The 21,574-nt window shown below is 42.1% G+C and overlaps 1 protein-coding gene across 2 annotated transcripts in view; it reads left to right on the top strand.

The window, feature by feature from the left end:
* The window catches only part of Atp8b4 (ATPase phospholipid transporting 8B4 (putative)), a 178,623-nt gene that overhangs the window by 135,288 nt on the left and 21,761 nt on the right, over nt 1-21,574 (top strand). For both annotated transcript variants that reach the window (XM_021156332.2, XM_021156331.2), the window contains exons 21-23: nt 4,429-4,576; nt 7,383-7,566; nt 8,113-8,336. In XM_021156332.2, the coding sequence (XP_021011991.1) occupies nt 4,429-4,576; nt 7,383-7,566; nt 8,113-8,336 (556 nt within the window). The remainder of the gene's footprint in view (nt 1-4,428; nt 4,577-7,382; nt 7,567-8,112; nt 8,337-21,574) is intronic.

The following is a 21,574-nucleotide window of genomic DNA, read 5'->3' as shown; positions in this document are numbered from 1 at the left end:
CACACACACACACACACACACAGACACACACACGGCACTATACATGTATCCTCCTAACTACCTTTCAAGCCCTGGGAAGTATATGCCAAGGTTCTTTCTAAGTAATAGAAAGGCAACCAGCTTCTTTTTTTCTCTGTGCTTATATTATTACTGAGTAGTAGTATTCATGCAAATTTTTACAATTGATAAAAAACAACAAACCCTAGCTGGGCAGTGGTGGAACACACCTTTAATTCCAGCACTTGGGAGGCAGGGGCAGGAGGATTTTTGAGTTCGAGGCCAGCCTGGTCTACAGAGTGAGTTCCAGGACAGCCAGGGCTACACAGATAACCCTGTCTCGGAAAAAAAAACCCGAAAAACCCCCAAAACACCCTAAAAACACGTTTTACTTTAGTGAGAAGAAAACTATTCAAAGGAAAATAGTTACATCTAGGTGTAGCATCTCACACTCCCCGGGGCTACCTTGCTTAGCTGACTGGCTGGCCATGCTTATTCTAACTCAGACTTGGAGGTTCCATCATGCTTTGCATGTACCATGGAAACAATGTGTGATAGAAAATTCTGCGGGCAAAGTGAATACCTTTCCAGAATGAATATGCTTCCTATGAAACTTGAGGGGAAAGAGCTCCTAAGGGGAACTATTGTTTGGCGGTGCCTGCTATATTCCCAGTCTTGGTGATTTATATCTAAGCCCACAGCCTTGGGGATTAAAATCATAAATTTGTGCCCTTTCATGTTCTTGTGCTTTTGAGTTCATGCAAAAAAAATGTGTTGAAAGAGAAGGATCTGAGGGCGCAGCCATTGGATGGACAATATGTACATGCTTGTAGTTAATCCTGTCCAATGTGTTTAGATATTGTCAACATCGATGAGTAATGTTCATGCCATGCAGCACACACATAACATAGTTGTTAGCCATTTTTGGATATGTGGAACCCTGATTGAGTTGGTTCCCATTGATGCTTTAGTGTTAGCAGCATGCCCACAGGTTTAAGTTAAGCCCTATGTTGGCCACATGCCCACAGTCTACAGTTTAGTCCTAGCTTGGCCACATGCCCACAGGTCTACAGTTCAGTCCTGTGTTAGTCTCATGCCCACAGGTCTACAATTAAGTCCTGCCAGTTTTTGAGGTTATTTCATGGATTCTGTCATTTTAACAGAGCATGTATCTTCTGCTCCAAGGAAAATAGACAATGAGGTTTTGATCAGTCAGACAAGAAAACGCATCCAGTGTTTCATTTCTGAGCCACTGGTCACATGTTTTGTTCTCAGAAAAATTCATTAAATGACCCGGCTGCCTCCAAGTACCCACTCGGAGACACTAGGACTCTATAGCCCCTCTCTAAGCAGTAAAATCTTTAATCACTGGTACCTCTTGTAAATGGCTCTTGGGGCAGGTACTGTGTGATGTAGGCTGTTTATAAGGTATTGGCCAGTTAGGAGTCCTTTCGTGGAGCAGAACATAACACTGACTGTGATATCATAGAGTAATTAATGACAGAGGCGACCAAATAGGTTTGAATGCTCAAGTTCTGTTCTCCTGAGTAAACTGTTTTAGTTTCTCATAAATTGTAACACTTTAAAGCACTACATTTTGACTTCTGATGTGCATTCTGGCGCACACAGTTGCCTGTTTTCAGGGGATTGATCGCTATCTAGTTCGGTCCCCAATTTCTGATAAAGGATGGACATCTTTAACAGTCTTTGGGGCAATGAACTGGAAGCTTGAACTAAAAAGTTCATTCACTTCCTTTCTTCCTCACTCTCTGAAGGGCGGTGCTGTCTCCTTCATTGCTCTCTGGTGGCATATCTTACTCCAACCTAGAGAAAGCCTGTGGCTGGCTGTATATGTAAAGCCATTTGTTTTGATAACCAAGAACTAGGAAGTTGGAGTCCTGGATCTGCCCCGGACTAATCAAATGGCCTAAAGTCAGATAGCTAATCTGTCAGAGACAGACCCAAGTTTCCAAGGAACAAGCAAGCTCAAAGCTCTGACCTTTTACCAAAGTCCAAATTATTTTCCTTTAAACATAATGTCATAATTTAAATCTATTTCCTAACAGATCTCTTTTACTTCCTGGATCTAGAGTGCCAGGAAAGGACTTAGGAAAATGGCTCATCCCTCCCACCTCCTCTCTCCTTTGCAGGCTAAATGCATGGCTGAGCACAGCCCTCCCTCCCTCTGCTGAAGTGTGCTTCAGATGGTATGGGCTGTGAATGCTCTAGTCAACTCAACCCTTCCTGTGGTTCTGCATTACAGCATTGTACTAAACTGCCCTCATTACAAAACCTAGAAGGCAGAGCCCTTCTTTTCACATCTGTTTGTATTCTGAGGTCCAGTAGAATGTCGGATGCCCACACACTGTACAGTCCATCTTCACTGAAAGGTACTATGTGTAGCTTTCTTCCTTCCTAATGAATTGCATTTGCAAGAACCAGCTTGTGTTTGGAGAGCTGAGTTCCAGAAAGTAAGAGAAAGGACAGCTATGAATACCCACCCAGGTCTTACAGTGCACACATTCCAGTCTGGCAGGGAGTGAAGGCCTGGCGGGGGAGCATTAGCAATTTTAGCAGAGCATAAAAATTGTCCCTTTCCTGCCTGGAAAGGGGCTTGTGTCACATGTTAGGAAGACATTGTTGGGGAAAGCTCCTAAATAAGTAGGATTTCAGCCAGTGTGTTCATGAACTTCACCCTCCCTTGGAATGTTTTCGTTTTGCAAGGGGGAAATAGAGGTTGAGTCATTTACACAGCAAATGGGAGCCTCACCAAACAGGAAACCCTGGGAGATGTTTTTTTGCTTCAGTGCCTTCTCAAAGCCCAGTTTATGAGGTCTGCAGTGCCGTCAGAGACACACACTCATGTCTGGTATCATTTCTCCCATTCATCAGATGGCGCTGCCAGTTTTCATGACCATGATGAGCGTTCATTGGGTTGCTTATCTACCGAGGACATTGGAGCCTTCTGCTTGCAACAGTAATCCTTTGTGCCTGCTCTGTCGCCTTCCCCACAGTGCATTTCATACAGCCTTCTAACCTTACACATCCTTTTGTTTGTTTCTGCAAACTGCCTGCTAACTGTCTGATATCATCCTTGGAACCAAGGGTGAGTGACAAGTCTAAGTGCAGGCACGATTTTGGTCCTGGACAGCAGAGGGCAGTGTTGAGCCAGGAAACAAGGTGACCTGCCTTTGCTTCTGGGTCTGCTTTTGTAGTTCGTACATAAACTCTTGGTGATGCATTTTTATATGCATCACTGTATGTTAAATAACTCAAAAGCTGAAGGCATAATACTTGTTTTAATATGACCATTCTCTCCCATCAGAGGATCTTCAGCATAAACTCATTGTAATAAATGCTTTTCACACTGGGCGGGACATCAGAAAGACAGTTCATTTTGCCATAAGTTGAAACATCTGCTAACCTATTCTTCACTTTCTGTTTTCTTCTGGAATTCATCTCTACATGTAATGGTATATTCACATGCAGGGGCTGACTTGGGCATCCTTTTGCAGGGGACATCTGCCGGTATTCCTATAATGGAAGCTACTGTGATCATGCCAACAGACCTGTTATTTATAACCTGGTCACTCACAGGACTTCTGGGTTGGAATTTACCTTCCCATTAAAGACATTATCATATTTTTTAGGAGAACAGTTGAATGCCAGTTCTAATGGGGTTATGTCATCATATAAGCTACTGATTAGGTCTCGAGCATTGCAAGGAATTTCTATTTGTAAAAACCCCATGTTTGGAGTTTGGAGTTTCTCACAAGGTCATTGTTATCATTTAAACTTCTGGGGATTTTATTTTTATTTAAAATATTTTCTATTATTTTATAATAACAAATGGCATCATGAACCTCTTTCAAAGTTAAAAAATGTGTTTATAAGTGGACTATTGTTTTCAGCCTGGTTATATAATGATGAGCACGGCGCGCGCGCGCGCGCGCACACACACACACACACACACACACACACACACACGTACGTCAGGAAGAAAGGGAGAGGGAAAAATGGAGAAAAGGAAAGAGAGAAGGAAGGAGGGGAGCGCTCTGTAATGAGAAGGTTTCATTCATCGCCTTTAGTTATTGTTTAGCATATTGAAAAACACTGTTTTTCCAGAGAGTGGTTCTTTATACACCAAAGCTATCAAGATTCCTTAGTTAAAGCCAGTTTTTAGGTAGTTTAAAATGTTTGAGATAATTCTGTTTTCTCTCTGTTTAGCTGCCCATTTCCTTTTGCTCCTCCCACCGCCCTGCAGCATTGACATGCACCGCTGTCTTCTCTTCCCTTTGCTTGGTGGCCTAATACCTGAGCCTTACTCTGATGGTGGTAGCATGAGTTCATTTCCAGGCTGGCCTCTTGGTTCAGTTATAGACAAGCTCTGTGTGCTTTGTTATGCCTTTTTTAATTCTCTTATTCTTTAAGGAAAGCAAAGGAAAATTTGCTTGGACAAAACACGAGTTTTTCCAATGGACATGCAGTTTATGAAAACAAGCAGCGGTTGGGGTTGGACGCGGGTGCAGGAGAGGCCGTGACAGGAGAATATGCCTTAGTCATAAATGGCCACAGTTTGGTGAGTCTGCCCGAGGCTATTCTTCTCCTTTTCTTTACTCCAGTAATCATCTCTTTTGTGCTGCCTTAATGAGAGTCCCCTTTGTGCTTTTCAAACAAATGTCACTACAAGAGATAGGGCGTGCACAGGATTTCCTGTTTACAAAGGGAAAGACTTCCAGTGTGCCTTTCAGACATCGTTGTTTGAAGGATCACACTGGATGTGAGGCTCTGGAGAAACAATTCGCAGGGAATCTATGAGTTTTGCCTGAACGGTTACTTCAGTTACTTCGCAGAATGGTTTAAATGCTTTTGGAAGCGGGTGGAGGATGGCACAGATCAGTTTGTCAGTTCCTGTTCTTGCTAAGGTTTGTGATTTGCGAGTCATAACCTGACCTTCACAGAATTACCACGCCAAATTATTGCCATTAAGATACCTCTGGTGGTTTTTCTAAATAGCAACGTTCTGCAGCAAAGCCAAACAATTTGATTTGATTAGGAAATCTGGTTCTTGTCATAATAGAATAAACTTGCATTGTACTTCTAACGCAGTTCAGGTTCCAAGCCCCAAACAAAACTCAACCGCTCCTCCTGAGTCTCTAATTAGAATACAAAAGCCCCGACTGCAGTCTCGTGAAATTATCATTTATATGTACAAAGAACTTAATCTCACATCTTTCTTTGGCTTTGGTGCTCGTTTTTCACTTTGGAGTTTGGAAAAATGAACGTTTGTTCTTGAAGACAGTTTCTTAGTGGACAAAAGAAGTTAGAGCTGAGTCTATTAGATTCCCCCTTGTGACCGTCCGCCTGTTAGCTCCTAGCTCTCTAAGCACTATCCAGCTGGATCCCAGACGCAACAAAGTGCTGCTTCCACACCGTGGAAAGTTACAGAGCTCAGCTGCAGGCCAAGCTCAGTCAAAAACTGGTCCAGATGACATGAACTTTTCCCTTGCACAGATGAACACCAACTGAAAGTTATGTCTGTCTGCTGAGATCTGGAGTTGAGTGGCCTGGGCAGCTCGGTAGGACAGGATCCCTCGTGCATTATGCTTTTGACAGGCCCCTGGGCTTGAGGAAGCCAGTATATGTAGGGCATGGGCTTTCTGGTGATAATCACCTAGCCTGTCTTTCCCTCTGTTGAAAGAAGGCTCTAAGCTGGAAGCTCTTCAGGAGCCCTGTTTGCTTCAAAGCCCTGTGCTCATGAAACCATGAGATGTCCTTCTTCAGTTAGGGAGAATTGTCTACTTTTGCTAGTACAGTCAGGTTTTGTTTGTTTTCTTTTTAAATCATAGCTCCAGTTTTCTCAAATTCTGAAGCTTTTCTGAATGCATCCAGGTCTGTCTTCATCAAAACCCAAGTCTACGTTTAACTTGTTGATAATAAAGAAAAATGAGCAGAGGCAAAAGGGGCCATTCTGAGCAAAAGAGCCAGTTATATGCCTTGTCTTTCAGAACATGTGGTATATTTGAGAACGATGATCAACAGTTTTCTGAGGCATATAGACTTCGATATAGAATTTTTCTGCACCAGAGTCACAGCTTTGGCCTCATTTACCCACCCATTGCCTCATACCATTTTCATTGTTTACACAGACTGGCCAGGTCACAGTGCTAGAGAGTGGCCGAGAACTCAGACATGATTGGAGCATAGTCCTTGTTTGGGAGATCACAGTATGGTTCTGATAGAAGGATGACAGATACTGCAAAAGAGGAATTAATGCAATGCTTTTAGAGCACAGAAATAGGCACATTTAATTGTTTGTTTAAAAAATAAACAGAGGAGACTTTCTGGCAGAGTGGATGTTATTGAGTAAAAATGCTAGCAAATACCAAGATATAAAGGCAGGCTTGGAAGTAGCAATGCAGCTTGATGGGAATTATAAGAGGACCTAAAGGTGCTACTGAACAGAGCCCCTGAAGATATGTGGGCCAAACTAGAGTGGGCTGCGAGTGTCTCACTAAGGGTTCACTCTAAGATATCTGTTACTCAACAGTAGACTCATGTTTTCTCTGAATGTGTCTAATATAGAGTACAACGTGAGATGTTTCTAGAAATGTAATTGTCCAAAAAAGTTAATTGGAGAGAATCATGTTCTCTTTTCAGTAATTGCTTAGGGTATAGAAAGGCTCTTGGTATGTGAAACAAGGGCAGGAATTGGTTGGCGAACCCCAACTGAGGCCTAAGTTGCCTGTCTCCCTCCTATTCAGGCTCCTGATTTCAGCCACAGTGTTTTTCTAGGGACAGCCTCTGCTTAGGTCCTTTTCATCTTGCCTATGCATTGGCAGTCACAAACACTAAGTCTACAAAACAGTGCAAAGGACACTAGCAGTGTGCCATGTAGAAATCACCACGGTTGGCAGTTCATATCAGCAGGTTCTAGCTGTTGCTTCTATTGATTTTCAGTAGTTCCTAGTAGAACTTTATAGTAATATATATATTGAGACAGGGTTTCTCTGTATAGCCCCGGCTGTCCTGGAACTCACTTTGTAGACCAGGCTGGCCTCGAACTCAGAAATCCACCTGCCTCTGCCTCCCAAGTGCTGGGATTAAAGGCGTGCGCCACCACTCTCCGGCACATAGCAAGATCTTGCCAAGATGGCATGGTAACATGTCAAGGAGGCACACTAAGGACATGTCTCTAATTTTTATGTTAAATTCCCTTGAAACTTGCCAACAGCTCGGTATTCATGTCTTCATTCTTGTTACTGATTCTGTAACCCTGAATTGACCAAGTAATGAAATGGTTCTGAAATGAAGTCAGTCAAGAACCATGCTATTTGCTTTGTAACTTACAACCGTCTTGTGTTCTGTTTGCTTTGATGACACAGGCCCATGCCCTAGAAAGTGATGTGGAGAACGATCTTTTGGAGCTCGCCTGTGTGTGTAAGACTGTGGTTTGCTGCAGAGTCACCCCACTCCAGAAAGCCCAAGTAGTAGAGTTGGTAAAAAAGCACAGAAATGCTGTGACTTTGGCCATTGGTGATGGGGCCAACGATGTCAGCATGATTAAAAGTAAGAGGGTATTTTCTCAATGAGACATACTGTACGCATGGAGTCCTGCTTCAGCCTGTGTTACAATGTAATAGCAATGTGCATTCATTTAATTTTCCCATGGTTCTTATAAAAATGATACTTTCTGGGCAGCATTTACATAACTATTAGTACCTCTAAGGCATTTCTCTTCAGTTAAACCACCTGCATATTTCTTAGTTTAGAAAAGGGCATTGCTTGCCTTCTACAGTTTGAGAGGGAGAGACCACTCAGGGCAGGTAAAAGCAGCCAGGGCTGCATTCCTAGCAGCTGGGGTTGGTTCCATCTTTGTTATTTACAAGTGTAAAGTGCAAATTTCCAACCTTTATCCAGCCCAGTTTTCTCTTAGATAAAACTAGGATCAATACTTAACCATGTGACTAGTTCAGGATATATGTGAAAAAACATAATAATTATTATAGTTATACAGTTACAAAAAATGGCTGACATAAATGAGGAATAAGTTTCTTAAAGATGCTGCAATTCTGTTTGGGGATGAAAGCTTTTTCATCTTCTTTTTTCCTCTAGGTGCCCACATTGGCATTGGCATCAGTGGTCAGGAAGGACTGCAAGCAGTCTTAGCCAGTGACTATGCATTGGCTCAGTTTAGATATCTCCAACGACTGCTTCTTGTTCACGGAAGGTGGTCCTACTACAGGATGTGCAAGTTCTTATGCTATTTCTTCTACAAGAACTTTGCGTTCACCCTTGTGCACTTCTGGTTTGCCTTCTTCTGTGGTTTCTCGGCACAGGTAAGTAAACTGCACCCTTGTTATTCCTCCCACGAATGGCTCCCACTCTCCAGACTGTCTGACTGATAAAGAAAAGATACTTCTATGCCTGATCCAAGACAGTATAACCAGTCGGTGATTTGAGTGTTGATGAGCTTTGAACCCAACCCACATAAAAATAAATGGGTAGCTGGAATTTTTCTTATGTATAGAGTACCTAATTACTGTATCTTGCATATCTTTTAGCTTTTTATGGAATGTGTTGGTTTGATAATGGGTAAGCCTTCTGAAGAATTTTTAATATATATTTGTATTCTTTAAAAATCTCACGCGGTCATAGTACACCCACCTCATCCCAATTCCTTCCAGATCTGTTTCCTCTCCACCCCCCCCCCAACTTATGTCTTAAAAACTTATCACTTGCCAAATCCAATTTGTGCTGCCCATAAACTCGTGGATGTAGGGCCATTCATTGGTACATGGTCAACCTACCGGGGCTCACAGACTTAAAGAAAACTGAGTTTCTCTCCACTTGTCAGTCATCAACCTCTAAAAGCTCCTTAGCCAAGCCCATGGGTGGGTCATGAGCACCTCTCCTGTATAGGCTAGAGTGGTGCCTGGCCTAATCTTTGCAGGCCTCATGCAGGTAACCACAGTCGCTGTGTGTTCATGAGTGCAGGACCTTGTGTCCCGAGGAGACCGGTTTCTCACTGGCATCTTCCTCCTTTGTTCTGACCTCTGGCTCCTATGGTCTTTCTGTCCCTTCTTCCTCTGTGATTCCTCATGGAGATGAGGTGTGCAATAGATGCCCTATTTATGGCCGGGCACTCCGCAGACACTCTACATTTCGATCAGTTGTGAGTTTCTGTATTAAGTGTCATCCACTGCACAGAGAAACTTTTTTGATGTGTTTTAAAAGCTACACTACCTGATGGGTACAGAGATAGGAATTTAGAGGGCAGTATGATATTTTACACCAAGGAGAAGTGGTTGGTGGTCAGACATTGGAGCCATTTTGCTATCACGCTGGCCAGTTGACATTCACCTATGGAGAATGCTGATATCATTGAAGCACCGTTTGGCATCCTTTGATCTTGCCATGCTGGCTGTTGTCGTGGCTTATTGACTCCACCCCTGGGTAGGACTATGGCATGTTCTCCCTTAACAGCTCACATAAAACCTTCAGACATTATGGGAGCTAATAGGCTTCAAGGCCAGTTTCAGCTTGGTTCTTTCAAGTCCTTTTTCAGAAGTGTGTGTTGACTCTAGCTATAGGGTCTTCAAGTTTGGGAGGCCACCAAGGGTAATGGAAGCTGCCTATATCATTTTGACTTACCTGATTCACAACTTTGGTGGAGATTTCCTATGTACTAGGGTTTTTTTTTTCTGTTTTTTTTTTTTTTGTGTGTGTGTTTTTTGCTAGATTCCATTTCATATAAACTCATGAAGAAATATTTTCTAAAATTGGCAGAACACAGAAATGAATTCCCTGCCGCCCCAATGAGGCTGGATAGAGCAAGAAACACATTCTAGGGCTTGCACTTAACCACTCTAAAGATGGAAGCTGAAGTCCTTGTGTGTGGTCTCTGTTTCAGGGGTTCTGAGAGCTGGCTGTGAGGGCCACTGGGAGGTGGGACTGGAATTGGCCAGGTTTGCTGTCTCTTTCCCTCACTGTTTTTCCCTTGATTAGCACCAAGTGTAACGTGTTTTGGCTTTCCCTCCAAGTCCTGTTCTTCTAAGGACAATGTGTTATAATGAGGCAAATACAAGGAAAACAACATGTTTGGAAGAGATACCAACCAGTCTATACAGGTTGAGAATTTATGTCGGGGAGGGGGGGGGGCGTTCTTGCCTCCACCTAAACCATCTAGATGGCTTTGCTCTCCATTGCCATGTGTTGGAAGTAGAGATTTCCTCAGTGCCTAAAACCCACCTCTTTTGAAGAGAGCTGACAGAGATGCTTTTATTTCCAATCGGTCTTCTCCCGAGTGGCCTACCTGTCAAGGTGCCTTCTCTGTTCAGTCCTGGCAGAGGAGAGACTTACACACATTCTCCTGTATCTTTGAATGTTTGCTTGCTTAGCAGCAATTAGCTTCTCTCCAGTTTAGGGCAGGTGCTCTGTTGGCCTTCTGGGCCACTGCATGAAATGGAGGGAGTAATTCCCACTGACAGAGAACTCACAGTCTGGGAATGATTTTATTTGGAGAAATGTGAAACGGATGTTAAATCACTCCACCGTCACATTTCTCTTATTTGTTCAATCAGCTTTTTTTTTTTGATTAATTCTTTTCATAAATTTTATTTTGCTATTTTCTCCTTCCCCAACTTCTCTCAGATCTCAATTCCATACCCACCCAACTTCTGTTCTTCTTTTCTCAAAAACAAACAAACAAACAAACAAATAAACAAAAACAAAAAACCCAGACAACTCCTCCCAGAAAAGATCCAAAACAAAAAATAAATTAAAACCCCCCAAATGTAGTAAGACAAAATGCCTACCCCTTAAAACCCAGGATGAAATAAAAATTCCACAGCAAACAGACTTGGAGGGTTGGCCAACTATTCCTGGGCATGGGGCCTGCCCTGGAGTGTGGTTGATATGCCCAGTGATTCTCCATTGAAGAAAACTGAGTTCCTCTCCCAGGAGGTATCAATTTCAAGGAGCTTCTTGCTTAGGGGTGGGACATTACGTCCACTTCTTTTTTTTCTGTGTTGGTATTGTTGCCTGGCTTGAATATGTGCAAAACTTGCGCACACTGCCAGTCTCCGGAAGTTCATATAGGTATCATTCCTGTTCTGTCTGGAGGACACCAATCACTCACCAGTTTTGACTCTCACAATCTTTCTCCCTCCTCTTCCACATTGAGCCCTGAGCCTTGATGAGAAAAGTTAGATGAGAGTCCCCCATTTAGGACTGTGTGCTGCAAAGTCTCTCACTCTCTGTGCTTTGTCTGACATGTGTCTGGGTTAACCCCCATCTGTTTTAAAAAGTGGCTTCTCTGATGAGGGCTGAGTGATGCACTGACCTTTGGGTATAGAAATAGGACACTAGGAGACATTTTATTGTTCCATTCCCTTAGCAGAATAATAATAGTAGGTTTTCTTGTAGGTCTATGACCTATCCAGTCTGAAGTTCTTGGCCACTTTTGCTGTGTCAGGTATGGGTTCTATCTCATGGAGTGGGCCTTAAATCTAATTTTAAACTTAGTTGGTTTTCCCTCTAGTATCCTACCACTCTCACACCAGTATATCTTACACATAGGCTGTTTTTGTGGGTCTCCGGTTTTACAGTTGGGTCACAGTGATGAATTCCCTTCTTCCTCCTGAGGCATGCAGAGAACATTCTGGCTCTGTGAATGCCAGTAGGATGAGGCTTCTGGTTGGGCCCCAGCTTGACTTTCTGTTTGATTAAATGTGAGTGGTGCTTCAGCAATAGGCCCTTACCATCATGTTGTGGAGAGCAAGAATAGCTGTGGCAATGGGGCAGGGGGAGGGTGTCTGTGGTATCCTTTTGGCCAATGATTCAACAGGATGTAACCCCTTCTTGGCACTAGAGGTTTTACGTGATGGTGTAAGATGTTTTTTCCATCATATGGTAATTACATTTAAATTCTTTCATATATGTATGTTTTTGGAAACCTGTCTTAGCATTCTATTGCTGTGAAGAGACACCACGACCAAGGCAACTCTTATAAAGGAAATCATTTCACTGGGGCTGGCTTAACAGTTTCAGAGGTTCAGTCTATTATCAGCGTGGTGGGAAGCATGGCAGCATGCAGGCAGACATGGTGCAGGAGAAGGAGCTGAGAGTTCTACACCCAGATCCTTCCCTCGGACAGCAGGAAGAGAGAGCCACTTGGTCTGGTTAGAGACCTTGAAACTTTAATTCTTATCCCCAGGATACACTTCCTCCAACAAGACCATACCTGCTAATCCCTCTCAAGTAGTGCCACTCCCTAATGACCAAGCATTCAAATATATGAGCCAAGGGGGCCAGTCATATTCAAACCACTGCAAAGCTTCTACTGGAATAGGTTTCCATATGGTTTTTCATAAGGTTTAGCGAGAGTTATTCCTCTCCATATTCCCTCCTTGACCCTTCTCTCCTCTCCCCCTACTTAAGCCTATTTATTCTGGTTTTCCCTTTATCTCTCCATAACACTAAATTTTATTTCTTCTTCCTTGGAAGAACCCCCTGTCCTTTACTAGGTACCTAAGCTCTCTGTTTATTCAGATGGTAGCAAACTTACCAAAAGTTTAAATACTGTCTTCCATATATAAGAGAAAGCACTCAATACAGTTAAAGAACGTATCTTGTGTGTGTCTGGGAGGAGGAGCCCAAGGACAGTGGCGCACATGTGCAGGTAAGAGAACAACTTTCAGGAATCTGCTCTCTCTCCCCCACCATGTTGGTCCTGGAGTCAAACTCAGGTCATCAGGCTTCGGGGACAAGCATCTTTACACACTGAGCTATCTTGATGGCTCTCAGACTGCATGTTGAGGTAGATCCTTTGCTCTGTCAGAGAGTTTAGAGGTAGGGAGTGTAAACTTTTATTTTATAAAAGAAGACAGTGAGTTCCTCAATGCCTGGAAGTCAGTGGTGGCATGGTCAGGTGTGCAGCTCTTGTCCTTTTAGCTCTGTCTACTCAGCTTGAACAGGCTTCCCCAGGGGTTCTGCCTTCTAGAGTCATCTGGAAGCTTGATTTTATCTTCTGTCAACAAATGCTCCAACTCAGCTGCCACCAAGGGACAAATAAACGTTAGGTGGCTCGGTGAGATTTCCAGCTGGATTGCTAGTTTAACAGAGTTTAGATAAAGGTTGGATCATGGCTCAGTTTGCAGGGCATGCCTTACCCTGACTCTCGATTGCAGCCTACATTATTTTCCTTGAGCTTAGTGTGTGTGTGTGTGTGTGTGTGTCCGTGTTATTGTTAATAGCTGTAACTTATTTTAAAAGCACTCAGTCCTTCGGGGATTTTAATAAAGATGAGTTGTCCCTCCCAAAATTGCTGCGGCCCAGTTTAGGAAATTCCCATTTGAAACTGTGTAAGTGTTGGCCCTGAGTACTTGAGATGATATTATCTGATGACAATTTATCATTGTCAGGAAGATACAGAGATATGTATCTTTAAAAAAATCCGTGTAATATGGAAGCAATTATCTTGTCAAGGCTGGAAGAGGTTTGTCAAATAATATAAGAAAATATACAGTGAGACTTTGGAAAGTGATGGGAGAGACTGAGGCTAATCTTGAGGCCCAATTGTGTCACAGGTTTTGATACCTGAGGCCTGTTTCCACAAGGCAGGAGATTTTCTCTGCTTTTGCCTTCCAGATGTGTCCTGTAGAAACCCAGGGACAGGCTAATGTTCAGCCTTGGCCCTTCTACCCTAACCTACTAATGAATCTCTGCTAATTATACAGACCAACAACTGAAGAGCTAAAGCTATATACCTCCTATTTATCTCCCAATGCGTTTTCTTTAGCAGAAAAATGTTTTTGAGAGATGGAAGAAGTTATACAGCTTTTCTCTCTGCAACTCACAGCACACATGAGGATATATGTTTCTAAAGAGGCATCTTATGTGTTGTTTATCATCTATCTATCTATCTATCTATCTATCTATCTATCTATCTATCTATCTATCAATCTATCTATCTATCTATTTATCTATCTATCAGCAGTTCTGGTGCCTGGTTCATGTTAGGCAAACCAAACCCCTTTATGACATTATTTGTAACTTATCACATCCTAGACTCTGAATTAGTTTCTTGGGCTCCTGGATGAAAAATGACTCCAGGAGCTGACAGGTTGATAGGATGGGGCTGGGAACCAGGATGCAAGTAATTACAGGTCAATGTTATGAAGCACTGAGATGTAGTGAGTCACGGTACTAACAAGGAGCCTGGAATCCAGCCCTGGAATGAGCCTGTGGGAGAAAGGCTGTTGTGGTGTTTCAGTCCGTGGATGCTCTTGGCTTCCAAAATGCTTCAAGCTGGTGTCTATCACCTGGGAAAGTAGGTCCTAAGGTGAATGGTGGAATTCACTACAAGGGATGGAAGTGGGCAGATAGACAGGCATCCTAAAAGACCTACCACCTGCCCCAGGCTGATCTCTCAGGATCAACCAGGCTGAAGTCAGAGGACAGGCACCTGAGCTGGGGACTGCAGGAAAGGGGAGCTATGCTTACTGGCTGGGTGCAGCCACAGCCATTGAACAGGACTTTGAACTTCGTGAATTTGAAGAATGATTTAGTGATTGAAGGCTGTCACAGAAAGGGAGGAATCTCCAAGTTCCTCTTTTCAAATGACTCCAGCTTGCATCAGGTTGACATAAAACTAATTAGCACAGATACACTGAAAAAAATTTTCTTCCTTCTTGTGTGAGAGCTTTCCTGGGGAGATATAGCATACGTGTTCACTCACAAAAGAAATGGAACCCGCAATGGACCAAAGTAACAATTGCAGTAATGTCCATCCTGGCGAACCAACCAGTTTTCCTTGGGGTCACTAACAGGAAGGAGTGTGGGTAAGGGATTACTTACAGGGTCAGAGATGACATACAGGTGGCTGTGTGTATCAGCACAAAGCCACATGGTGGCACTCATGAAAGCTGTGACCCTAGAGCACTCTGCACAGCTTGCAGGCAGCATGAATGGTCTGAATGTCTCTTTTTCTGCTCAGTTGGTCAGGCTTCTCCTGCTTCTGGGCCTCTTTACTCATTTTATAAAGCTGGGAGTGGTGGGTATCTAGAACTTTCCAAGTTTAAGCTTTTTCCACACTATGTTTAGCTCCTGAATTTCATGTGTCCCTCCCTGCCTCACTACTGGGGTGCCCAGAGTGCTGCCGGTATACTGCTCAGGGGAGGCAGAGCAGAGTCTGTAACAGGTGGTCTTCAGTCCATGATTTCCTGGAGTGGAAAACAATGGAGTCTGGGACTATTGCTGTGGTTTCTGCCATTGCTGGTGTGCCACTGGAAGTCCAGACCTTGGTCAAGCTTCTCCTGAAGGGGGACCACAAGCCAGGCAGAAAGGGGAAGGCAAAGCCTGGGACAGGAGTAGAACCTGGCTTAATTCCTGAATGCATGCTGAGGTATAGGGGGACTCTTTACAATGAAGCAACCCCTACCCTTTATGATCCTTGATGAAGAGATGGTTCTTGCTTGTTCAAACCGCTTTATGTGACAGCGAATGTGAAGGCAAATACCTTACTAAAGGTAAAACAGGAGTGCCCAGGAAGGGAAGCTCATTGGGTGACCTCTCGGGGCATATCTAGATACCTCATTAGCAAGGAGAACTCCAGGGTTTTATGCTAAGTGACAGATTGTCATGGTCCTCTTAGTGGAGCTTTGGTAGTTTTTTGTTCCAGAGCAGGTAGAGGTAGGTAGATAATGGCTCCACTCCTACCATTCTCAATTCTGAGATTCATGGGGTCTGAGCTCGCTCCTTTACCAGTTCTTCTATCTGGTGGCATGGTAGAAAACTGCATCACATGTCTCCCCCCACATTTCCTCCCACATCTCCTCCCACCTTTGCTAGTCTTTCCCCATCCCATCCACCCTTTTGATCGCTATGGCAGCGGCACTAATGCTCAGGTGCCTTGTTCTCACCACAGGATCCAGTCACGCTGAAAATATCTCTGAGTCCAATGACCAGCAGCACTGTTGTCTGTGTTATTTAAGCTCACCATAGTGCATTGTTGGTTGGGATTTGGCATCTGAAGAGTGGCTTCCACTTCTCTTTCTTTAACAAATCTATCCTCATTTCAAAAGTAAATGATGCTACTAAGACATAGGAAACTTCAATCAGATTTAGCCTTTAAAGATGCCATAATATTTTTTCATAAAGATAATTTACATCTGCAGGATGTAATTTAAAGGGTCATTTTATTGATGTCACTAGCAGAACACACATTAACATCTCTAACTCATTCGTTTTTAAAGATCTACAGTGCTTTAGCACTTCCCCCACAAGACAGTGTGCTCCAGAACACATTCAGAATCTGATAGGTTGATCCAGAGTCTTTTCTATTTTGTCAATAATTTTAAAATTCACTTTATATCCTGTCACAGCCCCCCTCCCTCCTCTCTTCCCAGTCCCACCCTTACAAATCCTTTTCCCCATTACCCATTGCCCTTCTGTCTGTCCTCAGCTTAGTACTACAACAGTGCTTCTAATAAAAGACAAGGCTGCCTCAGACTCTTCTGCCTGCTCTTGGATTCCCTATCCCTACCTGGGCTGCCTGGTTGGGCTTCAGTGGGACAGAATGTCTTGCTGGGACTAGACGCCCCAAGGTGGGGTGGCTTCCTCTTTTCTTAGGTGAAGAAGAAAGGGTAATGGGGAGAAAGATTTGTATTTCTTGATAAATTTCCATGTGAGTGATCATGTTGAATAATTACTATAAATAACCTAGTATTTGATGCAAATCTATTTCTGAATACACAATGAAATATAAATGAATGAATGCTATCAGGATGGTTATTGGTTAGGAGACAGAGGTTCAGATTTTAATGTTTGTATATCCCTATAATAAGAGACTCTTAAAGATTCTCTCTCCACATTTCTATGACATCAACAAAATGGACATTTAATTTCTGTTCTGCTAGTGGGACTCATGCAAAGATTTTGTTTGGTTTTTGAAAGCAGAGTCTTTTGTAAACCAGGCAGACCTCAAACTCATGATGTAGTTGAGGGTAACCAGGACCCCTGCTTCCTGGGTGTGGTGATTGCAGGCCTGTAGCTCTACCTCTGAGTTATATAGTACTACAGATCAAATTCAAGGTTCCACACATACTGTGTAAGTGTTCAACCACTGAGTTGCATTGCCAACCCCTATGTAAGACTATGCATGGGAGAGGATGCTTTCATTGTCTTGCTTACTACATCTAGTGCAGTGAGCACTGACATCTGTGCTCCTTTTGCTATAAGTCCCTCATAGGAAAAGATCTGTCCTGCCAGGGGAGAGCTTGCCTCCAGGGAGTGTGCTGACCCCAGGACTCAGGGAAGATCGCCATTTTCTCTCTGGTGACTGTCTAAGGTGGGAGCACTCAGGAGTACACAGGTTGCAGAAGTGGCAGAGCAGCTGGGACAGGGTCCTTCCAGCCTACATCTGCACCCAGGAGGTGGGGCTGTTCCACAGCCCTCTGTGCACTGTTCTTGCCAGGAGAGAGCTGGTTTCCCAGGAGTGCTGACACAGGCTTACAGACTCATAGGAGGAACAAGCTCCAGTCAGAGACAGCAAGAATATCTAACACCAGAGATTACCAGATGGTGGAAGGCAAACACAAGAATCTTACCAACAGAAACCAAGACTACTTGGAATCATTAGAATCCAGTACTCCTACCATAGCAAGTTCTGGATACCCCAAAATACCAGAAAAGCAGGATTTGGATTTAAAATCATATTTCATGATGCTGGTAGAGGATTTTAAGAAACATAAATAGCTGTCTAAAAGAAATACAGGAGAACATAGCTAAACAGGTAGAAGCCCTTAAAGGGGAAACACAATAATTCCTTAAATAATTAGAGGAAAACACAACCAAACAGGTGAAGGGATTGAACAAAACCATCCAGGATCTAAAAATGGAAGTAGAAACAATAAAGAGATCACAAAGGGAGACAACTCTGAAGATAGAAAACCTAGAAAGAAGTCAGGAGCCATAAATGCAAGCATTACCAACAGAATACAAGAGATAGAAGAGAGAATCTCAGGTGCAGAAGATTCCATAGAAAACATTGACACAACAACCAAAGAAAATGTAAAATGCAAAAAGATTCTAACCCAAAACATCCAGGAAATCCAGGATACAATGAGATGACCAAACCTAAGGACAAGAGGTATAGATGAAAAGGAAGATTTCCAGCTTAAAGGGCCAGTAAATATCTTCAACAAAATTATAGAAGAAAACTTCCCTAACCTAAAGAAAGAGATGCCCATGAACATATGAGAGGCCTACAGAATTCCAAATAGTTTGGACCAGAAAAGAAATTCCTTCCTTCACATAATAATCAAAACCCAAATGCACAAAACAATGAAAGAATATTAAAAGCAGTAAGGAAAAAAGCCAAGTAACATATAAAGGCAGACCTATTAGAATTACACCAGATTTCTCACCAGAGACTATGAAAGCCAGAAGATCCTGGGCAGATGTCATACAGACCCTAAGAGAACACAAATGCCAGCCTAGGCTACTATACCCAGCAAAACTCTCAATTACCATAGATGGAGGAACCAAAGTATTCCATGACAAAACCAAATTCACACAATATCTTTCCATGAATCCAACCCTTCAAAAGATAATAAAGGGAAAACTCTAATACAAGGAAGAAAACTATGCCCTAGAAAAAGCAAGAGAGTAATCCTTCAACAAACCTAAAAGAAGATAGCCACATGAACAGAACCCCAACTCTAGCAACAAAAATAAGAAGAAGCAACAATAACTTTTCCTTAATATCTTTTAATATCAATGGACTCAATTTCCCAATAAAAAGACATAGAATAACAGACTGGTTACATAAACGGGACCCAACATTTTGCTGCATACAGAAAACCCACCTCAGTGATAAAGACAGACACTACCTCAGAGTAAAAGGCTGGAAAACAATTTTCCAAGCAAATAGTCTCAAAAAACAAGTTGAAGTAGCCATTCTAATACCAAATAAAATTGAATTTCAACCTAAAGTTATCAAAAAAGACAAGGAGGGACACTTCATACTCTATGAAAGTTAAAATCTATCAAGATGAACTCTCAATTCTGAACATCTATGCTCCAAATGCAAGGGCATCTGCGTTCATAAAAGAAACTTTACTAAAGCTCAAAGCACACATTGCACCTCACAAAATAATAGTGAGAGACTTCAACACCTCATTCTCATCAGTGGACAGATCATGGAAACAGAAACTAAACAGAGACATGGTGACTAACATAAGTTATGAAACAAATGAATTTAACATACATGTATAGAAGATTTTATCCTAAAACAAAAGGATATACCTTCTTCTCAGCTCCTCATCGCACCTTTTCCAAAATTGACCATATAATTGGTCACAAAACAGGCCTCAGTAGATACAAGAAGATTGAAATAATCCCATGCATCACCACGGACTAAGGCTGATCTTCAGTAACAACATAAATAATAGAAGCTGAACAACACTCTACTCAATGATAACTTGGTCAAAGAAGAAATAAAAAAAGAGATTAAAGACATTTTAGAGTTTTATGAAAATGAAGCCACAACATACCCAAACGTATGGGACACAATGAAAGCAGTACTAAGAGGAAAACTCATAGCTCTGAGAGCCTTCAAAAAGAAACTGGAGAGATCATACACTAGTAGCTTGACAGCACACCTGAAAGCTCTAGAACAAAAAGAAGCAAATACACCCAAGAGGAGTAGATGTCAGAAAATAATCAAACTTAGGGCTGAAATCAAACAAGTAGAAACAAAAAGAACTATACAAAGAATCAACCAAACCAGGAGCTGGATCTTTGAGAAAATCAACAAGATAGATATACCCTTAGCCAGACTCACTAGAGGACACAGGGGCAGTATCCTAATTAACAAAATCAGAAGTGAAAAGGGAGGCATAACAACAGAAATTGAGGAAATCCAAAAAAATCAACAGATCTTACTACAAAAGCCATACTCAACAAAACTGAAAAACCTGGATGAAATGGGCAACTTCCTAGACAGATATCAGGTACCAAAGTTAAATCAGGATCAGATTACAGTCCCATATCTCCTAAAGAAATAGAAACAGTCATTAATAATCTCCCAACCGAAAAAAGCCCAGGACCAAATGGGTTTAGTGCAGAGTTCTATCAGACCTTCAAAGAAGACCTAATAATCCTCAAGCTATTCTACAAAATAGAAACAGAAGGTACTCTACCAAATTTGTTCTATGAAGCCACAATTACTCTGATACCTAAACCACACAAACACCCAACAAAGAAAGAAAACTTGAGACCAATTTTCCTTATGAATATTGATGTAAAAATACTCAATAAAATTCTCACAAGCTGAATCCAAGAACACATCAAAACAATCATCCATCATGATCACATAGGCTTCATCCCAGGGATGCAGGGATGGTTCAATATACAGAAATCCATCAACATAATCCACTCTATAAGCAAACTCAAAGAAAAAAACCACACGATCACCTCATTAGATGCTGAGAAAGCATTTGACAAATCCAACACCCCTTCATGATGAAAGTCTTGGAAAGATCAGGAATTCAAGGCCCATACCTAGACATAGTAAAAGCAATATACAGCAAACCAGTAGCCAATGTCAAACTAAATGGAGAGAAACTTCAAGCAATCCCACTAAAATCAGGGACTAGACAAGGCTGCCAACTCTCTCCGTACCAATTAAATATAGTACGTGAAATCCTAGCCAGAACAATTAGACAACAAAAGGAGATCAAAGGGACACAAATTGGAAAGGAAGATACCAAAATATCACTATTTGCCAATGATATGGTAGTATCATAGATAGAAGTGACCCCAAAAATTCCACCAGAGAACTCCTAAACCTGATAAACAACTTCAGAAGAGTAGCTGGATATAAAATTAACTTAAACAAGTTAGTGACCTTCCTCTACACAAAGGATAAACAGGCTGAGAAAGAAATTGGGGAAACAACACCCTTCACAATAGTCACATATAATATAAAATATCTTATATCACTTATATCACTAACTAAGCAAGTGAAAGATCTGTATGATAGGAACATCAAGTCTCTGAAGAAAGAATTCGAAGAAGATCTCAGAAGATGGAAAGATCTTCCACGCTTATGGATTGGCAGGTTTAATATAGTAAAAAATGGCTATCTTGGCGAAAGCAAGATCTACAGATTCAATGCAATCCCCATCAAAATTCCAACTCAATTCTTCACAGAGTTAGAAAGGGCAATTTGCAAATTCATCTGGAATAACAAAATCCTAAGATAGCAAAAAGTATTCTCAACAATAAAAGAATTTCTGATGGAATCACCATCCCTGACCTCAAGCTGTACTACAGAGCAAGTGTGATTTAAAAAACTGCAAGGTACTGGTACAATGACAGTTAGATCAATGGAATAGAATTGAAGACCCAGAAATGAACCCACACACCTATGGTCACTTGATCTTTGACAAAGGAGCTAAAACCATCCAGTGGAAAAAAAGACAGCATTTTCAACAAATGGTGCTGGCTCAACTGGCGGTTATCATGTAGAAGAGTGTGAATTGATCCATTCTTATCTCCTTGTACAAAACTC

The sequence above is a fragment of the Mus caroli genome, chromosome 2 (assembly GCF_900094665.2).
Source record: "Mus caroli chromosome 2, CAROLI_EIJ_v1.1, whole genome shotgun sequence".
NCBI lineage: Eukaryota > Metazoa > Chordata > Mammalia > Rodentia > Muridae > Mus > Mus caroli.
Note: the sequence above shows the minus strand (reverse complement) of the source record. Positions and strands in the feature narration are given on the sequence as shown.